We start from the raw sequence: 7,479 nt of genomic DNA, 5'->3' as shown, positions 1-7,479 counted from the left end.
ATTTGGTTCTTATTTGATTGGTTCTGATCCACTTTAGATCATACTGGTCTGACTGTAGAACCTGAACTAACATGAGTTTCATGTCAGTTTTAACTCTTTTTCTACCTCCAGTGATCTGACTGCACCGCCCCCTGGTGGTCAAATCACCTTAAAGTCCAAACATGGAGGCAGATTTTTAATATTTGTTTCAAGACTGTTTCATGTTCTGCATGTGTTTAGGTCAGATTTAGCCAAAATGAGTTTTCACTGACCTTTGACCCTTATGACCTCCTCAGATTTCCAACCCCTCTGGACACCTTTGCACAAAAAAAAACAAACTGCTGTAAAATCGTCAAACATCACTATTTTTTTCTCCTTTTTTTCATTCATCTCTTAAACCACTTCGGCTCTGCTCAAAACTACTAAACACTTAATAATTTTCAGGAGTTAAACCCTTTAAAAGTCAGTTTGTTTGAATTATTTATTACAAAGTAAACAGAAAAAGGTTCAAATCAAACATCTTGGAGGAGAGGAGGACGTAGGGGTTAAGGAAGTGTCTGAAACAGAAGATAGAACCTTTACCTTAACTCTAATAGTCTGAGCTTTTACTTAAAATCACATTTACTGATGTCTGACATATGTGCCATAAACTGACTGTTAAAGAAACACTTTTCACAGTTTACAGCTTCAGAAAAATGGAACACAGGGATTTTTTGAATCTACTTTTTTGATATGCATCTCCTCTTTATACTGAACACGTGATTTATGTCAAATAAACTCATGATTCGCCTTTTTGTTTTTCCTCCTCTGGGAATAAATGGTTGTGATTTTTGGATGTTTTATAAAGTACATAAATGATTCCAGTCTCTTCTGACCACTGGATGTTTTTATTAATATAAAATCTACAGTTTCACCTAATGATGTGTAATATGTTCCGGTTTCTACTCAGTGAATGTAGACGTTGGTTATTATTTCTGTGGAACATTAAACAGTGTCTGTAAATAAAGAGACTAAAATTCCAGTGACTCATCTAAAAGATTTTTTTTTTTTCTCAATATTATCAACAGGCAATTCATACAACTGTATGGATCAATGATCTTTAGGAATTAAAATGTGATTTTTACAGTCTTTTTTTTTTTTATTTTTTTTTTTTATTTTTTTTTACAGATCATGGAAGTAATTTTAACTGTGGTCAGTGAAATACTCGACACTGTGTAGAACTGAAAATAAGAAAAAAACAAAAAAACAACAAAAACCTGAGTTATTATTTAGTTCCAGGATTTTATGTCCATCATCATTCACAACTCAAGTCTGAATTTTTTAAAAGAAGACAGTTTTTGCATTATTCATAAACAAAATTCATTCTGTTGTTTGTTTTATTAATTTCATTTATTTATTTATTTCAAACATGCAAAGAAAAATAAAACAAAACAAAACAAATTAAGACAAACAAAATAACATTTAAATGGATAGAATCTATCTTCAAGCACATACAAGTCTGAATATTGCATGGTCGAAAAGGAGTAGGAAGAAGTATGAACTTTTTTTAAGGAGAACTGGAGACAAAACAACTACAATTATAATTTAAACTAAATAAATGCATATAAAGTAATCAATAAATGAGTGTAATTTAACTAGAACACTAATAAACATGTAGAATATCAGCATGGATTAATGTAATGCTAAAAAGTTGGTATTTTGGAAAAAAAAAAAATTTATGCAGCTCATTTCTATTCTGCACAAAGTGTGACAGAGGAGCCAAAATGAAGCCAGAAAACAAAAATTACTAAATGGTAAATACTAAGAATAGACTTTTAAAAGAAAATTGTATAAAATACAGATGAAACCCTAACAAAATAAGCACGTAAAATAAAAGACTTATGACTGAACATAATAACTCAAGTGAAATACATTTGCATGAAACAGTATGTTGTGTATTGTAGTGTACTGCAGAATGTACAACTGTTCTACTGTCCATTGAAACGAAGTCTAAGTAACTCTTTTGATGGGTAGATATCATTCATTAATTTGAAGTGTGTTTCTTTGGCTTTGGGAGCTATAGGAAAGGATAAATACATTGTTCTTAACTTTGAAATTGTACTTTTAAATTTACTACTAATAATAGTGGTAGTAGTAAACTAACTTTTCCGTTTTAAATTCTGAGTCTGCGCACTACGGCCACTTTAACTTTTCAAAATAAAAGCCAACTAATCTATCTTTTAAAAGCGTCGTAAATAAAACGGGCATTTTGCCGTTTAGTTTGGAAAATCTCCAACCAAACAAAGTAAACATGAAAACAAACCCCGTGTGCGTATGAAATATAAAGACACCCCCCGTGTACATATGAAAGTTCAGATTTTACCACCACAGTCCGGCGTTTGTGCATTTTATTATGAAAGCCGCTGGACGCGTTTCCGGGCCGCGGTCAAATCTACGGAAACGCTTCCGGACCTGCGCGGTGTCACCCCGACTGTCATCCGGACTGGCTGCCCGCTGCTCGGCTGCTCTCGCTCGGAGACCCGGGGGTGCTGATGCAGAGATGGAGTTGAATGACAAAAACAGCAAAGTACCGGAGAGAGTTTGAGACAAAGGGAGGGCACTTAGGCTTTAGCTCTCCGTCCGAGCCGGCCGCCGGGCGGATTTAGTGGGCTATTAAAACGAGAGGAGGACAAAAAATCGGCGCTAAAATGAAGCTGCTGAAGCCGAGTTGGGTGAGCCACAACGGTGAGCTTGTGCAGGAATCTTTTGGACCAAGTTGGGCTTTTGTTGTCGGAGGGGGGGTGAAGTGATAAGGAGGCATGATGGTGGAGCTCCACACTTTATTTGACTTGTTGTTTTCGAACTCCTCACTCCTAACCCAGACATGTTTAACCCCCCTGATGCTTAAATGTGTGTAGTTTCGTGTCGTTTGCAGGACCCCCCCCCGTACTGCTTCAACTGTTTGAACGTTTGCTAACCGAGGCTAGCTAGCTAGCTTCAACCGGCTGCCGTTAGCTAACTTATCCACCGACGACCCGCGGCGGTGTCACAAAGTCACTCCATGCTGCTAATATCTGTATTCCCTCCCAGTATCTGGTGTTTTCCAAGCCGGGTATGCATGAAAAAAGTGTAGAAATGTTGAAGATGTCAGTTTGGAAAGTTAACCGTCAAATGGCCTGATGCTGCAGCAGGAGGACTGTTATTATTATGAACTCATGTCGCCAGAGAATTTATGATAGAAATTACGTTTAGCGTCTAAAGCAGCTCTGTTACATTTAAGTGAATTACAGCTGCAGCTATTTATACTGTCTGTTAACCTACATCTTATTTTTGGGGTTCTGCAGAAGTGTGTAAAGGATCCACTTCATAGGACACATGTGTGACCTTTTGGACATGTGTCTGGACCTGGATTCATATGAGGTTTACAGCTTAAACATGGACCTCTTCTTACAGCAGGGCTGTCAGACTCATTTTAGTTCAGTTCCACATTCAGCCCAGTTTGATCTGCAGTGGGCCGGACCAGTAAAATAATAACAATGAAAAACTGAAATTATATTATGTTCTGGTTTACATCTACAAAGTTTCCTTAAAAATCTGAAAAACATGAGCAACTTAAATTGTCTTAAGAAAAAAAATTGCCATTTTAACAATATTCTGCCTCGGTTTATCAGTTTATCATTTACACATATGCATTACAATCACACAAAACATTTAATAACAGGCAGAATATTGGTAAAAATTAAGTGTACTTTTCTTAAGACATTTCCATTTGTTCATATTTGTTCAGGGTTATTCACATTTTTTGTAAAAGTATAGTTTGGTAATGTAAACATTTTCATGTAATATTACTTTTTTACAGCAAAAAACAGAGAATTTGGGGTTGTCATTATTTGTACGTTATTGTGATAATATTTTACTGGTCTGACCCACTTGAAATGTAATTGGACTGTATGTGTCTGTATTTGGAACCTGAATTAAAATGATTTGGACACCATTAATTGTTAATATCTTCAGCATAATTTTTGCATTTCACAAATTCATCCCGCAGGCCGGATTGGACCCCAGGCCATATGTTTGACACCTGTGTCTTACAGAAACAAAAGAACCAATCTACTTCCTTACAGATTCTTAGATCAACATGCTTGGTCTAGTAATTAAATATGCAATTTGTTCCTGCCAGAATAGTTATATTGTTAATTAGATTCACTTTATTTTCAGAGTTTATGAAGTTCTGGCACAGTTTATGTACATTTGCTCCTTTTTTAAGCATTTATAAGAAGCTAAAGTCATGAAGTCTTGTAGATGTCAGATTGGAATGCTAAATACTAACAGAATAATTGATTATGAAAATAATGTCCTTAGTTTTGAAGTTTATTACTGATAGCTGAATTATTGCGGCAGCTGTTTATTCCATCTGTTAACTTGCAGATTATTTATAGCCACAACATTCTCTATGATTTCTGCAAATATCTGCAAACCAACCACTCAGGCAGCATACTTAGATTTACTTTTAGAGCTGGCCTTACGGTATTTTGCAGATACACTTGTCTTAGATTACGTTAAATATGTGATTTATTTAGGTCCAGACATTATATCGAAATAATTTCTTTGTGTCATAACATTTGAGGTTAAAGTTTGCAAATTTACAGCACTGCTTTTGTAAAGTTTTCATTTCAGGAATAAAACTATATCTAAAAGGTCTTCGGTCCTGTAGATGTTTGGAATGTTAGTGGTTCTTATCAGTATGTATAAGAATATAGCATAAGTCGTCACCAAAGTTATTTATTCAGTCCATGAAGTGTCTTTAAGCAGCTCCATCACTGCAGCTCTTTATATTGGCTGCAGATTATTGTTGATTTTAATTCAGAAAACTAATTTAAACCAAATTAAAATAACAATTGAACTGAAAATCAAAGTAACAAATGAATAAAACCATCAATAAATAAACGTAGAACATCAAACCAGATGCTTTTCTGTCATTATTATTCATCAAAATCAGGAATTCCACATCAGAAATTAGCTTTTCATTCAGATTTGTAACTATGTCCATTATACACAATTTAGGCAAAAAAAAAATAAAAGAATTATGATGAGGAGACAAAAAGGCTTTCATACACAGTTCCATGAGCAAATGAAACATTTTATTGTCTTTTCTCCTCATTCTGAATTTGACTGTTAAATATATAATGATTTTAAACATGTATATAATTTACACAGATGGGTGGAATCCTTATCCTAATAAATACTGGTGTTTTATCTGTAAAATGTCACAGGAATTAGATCAAATTGTCAATTTCTAAGAAAATGCAAAAATGCATGAGCTGTCTTTCAGAAAACCTGGAGAGGTTTTCATTTATGAACAGACTCTGACTTTGGGAACTTTCTGCAGAACTGGTGGTGCAAACCCATGAAAGTTTATCCTAAAGTGTGACTGTTTACTCGCTCAGTGTCAGTTATTGTTTCACTCAGATTTGTAAAATCCCATGTTTTTCCTGGTTTTCATGGGGCTGAGGTGGTGTCTGGGTTTAGTGTCGGCCGTTGGTTTGGAGAAGAGTTTGATGTGATGGAGGCGGAGTCAGGGCTCCTGCAGCAAAAACATGACAAATGTCTTAGACCACCGGTTCTAAAAATGAGAAAAATAATTTAGAGATCTGTTAAAAACTTGTTTAAAATGGTTTAAAACGGTGAGCTCTGTATGGTTTGTCATTTTCAACAGGATGAGGACTTTCACACTGAATTCACCTTTTTAATTCAATTCAATTCAATTTTATTTGTATAGTCCAATATCACAACAAGGTTATCTCAAAGGGCTTTACAGAGAGTTTTTATTCCTAAATCTGAGCCGACTCACTGTTGTTTCAGAAATGAAACAGAATCAGAATACTTTATTTAATCCAAGGGGCATTATTGGGCTTTACAGATACTCCATTCAAGTAGAATAAACAGGGTTTGTATGGGTGCTTGAAATCTTTGAAAATGCTTGAATTTCAATGTTGTGTTTTCAAGGTTTGAGAAGTGCTTGAATTTGTATCATCTTATTTTTAATATTTTAACATTTTTATCTTAATCTTTGTCTCTGTGAGTGTGTCTGGAGAATGCCAAGTGGCTTCCCTTTTTTTGGATAAAACTTTGTATTTTCTTTAATTTCTAAACTTTTTGCTCTAATGAAACATAATTTTAGATGTTTATACATAATACAATGTCCATCATTGTGATAAAAAGTGAAAAAAAATAATCCTGAGTTTATGTATTCCTGTAGATGTGGATTTGACCCCAGTGATCAGGTGATGTGCTGGAAACATTCGAAAATGACCCTTAAAAGTGGTTGAATTTGACTTTGAAAAATGTGTACAAACCCTGAATGAAACCTAGCAGGATGTATTTATAAAGCTCTAAATATATACAACTGTAAAACCGTGTTTTCCATGGTAACTATGGAGCCTCTGAACATCCAAATATGGTCATATCTGATGACCATGAAAAGATGAACTGTATTTTACACCAATTATTTCCATGTATTGATAGAGTTAGTGGATCCACAGGTATGAAACAGTTTAGATCAGTAGATGGTTTTGGTTTTTATGGGTTAAGATCATGAAACTGTCAAGTATTTGCTGAGTTGAAATATGCCTAGATATTCTATAAATTCATTTCCTGTGGTGAATTTGTGTCGTGTCTCCAGGCAAACCCATCTTTTCCGTGGACATCCACCCCGATGGGACAAAGTTCGCCACCGGTGGACAAGGTCAGAGTTTGGCTTTTTGTGGTTTTTCCTCTCTGAGGGTCTGTACAACAAACATGTATATTTATTATTTGTAGGGCTGTAAGAAACTATTGGTTCTGCAATATATCGCGATATTTCATTTCACAATACTGTATTGATATTAAAAAGTACTGTATTGATATTTTTAGGTATTTATTCAAATGTAGATATTGTGGAGGTTAATTTTAGTTTGTTTGTTTTTTTTAGTTTTTTTTTATTATTATTTAACACTGTTTTATTAAATAATGTTAGTTCCTTTGTTGGGATTGAACTAAAATACTGTTCTGATGTTAGTTTTGAACTCATAAAATATGACATTTGAACAGGATCTGAACTGTAATGTCTATAAAACATCATTTCAGTTTGAACACAGGAACATTTTGTGATATAGCATTAGATCATGTTCTGATCAAATGAAAATGTGTTTAGTATTTGTGTAGATTTCTGGTGGAATTCCATTCTTCCAGGAAATAATCATTTAAAAAAGAAACAAAACCTATAAAAAAAAATTGCCTTTTTAACAGTATCGTGACATATCAGGTTATGTTGTATCGTGATCCTAGTATTGTGATTTGTATCGTATCGCCAGATCCTTGCCGAAACACAGCCCTAATTATTTGTGGGTTGTTTTTTAGGGGAGGATTCGGGGAAGGTGATGATCTGGAACATGGCCCCTGTCCTCAGAGAGGAGGACGAGAAGAACGAGAATATTCCCAAGATGCTTTGCCAGATGGACAATCACCTAGGTAACCAGACGC

At 34.7% G+C, this 7,479-nt stretch overlaps 1 protein-coding gene across 3 annotated transcripts in view; it reads left to right on the top strand.

Annotated features, from left to right (window-relative positions):
* The first annotated feature begins 2,455 nt into the window (after positions 1-2,455).
* The window catches only part of hira (histone cell cycle regulator a), a 29,970-nt gene continuing 24,946 nt past the window's right edge, over positions 2,456-7,479 (top strand). For all 3 annotated transcript variants that reach the window (XM_030143486.1, XM_030143487.1, XM_030143485.1), the window contains exons 1-3: positions 2,456-2,703; positions 6,641-6,703; positions 7,357-7,467. In XM_030143486.1, coding sequence (XP_029999346.1) covers positions 2,667-2,703; positions 6,641-6,703; positions 7,357-7,467 — 211 coding nt within the window. In that variant the 5' untranslated portion in view covers positions 2,456-2,666. The remainder of the gene's footprint in view (positions 2,704-6,640; positions 6,704-7,356; positions 7,468-7,479) is intronic.

This window comes from Sphaeramia orbicularis, chromosome 9 (genome assembly GCF_902148855.1).
Source record: "Sphaeramia orbicularis chromosome 9, fSphaOr1.1, whole genome shotgun sequence".
Classification (NCBI taxonomy): Eukaryota; Metazoa; Chordata; class Actinopteri; order Kurtiformes; family Apogonidae; genus Sphaeramia; species Sphaeramia orbicularis.
The sequence above is the reverse complement of the archived record's forward strand: the minus strand, read 5'-3'. Positions and strand labels throughout refer to the sequence as shown.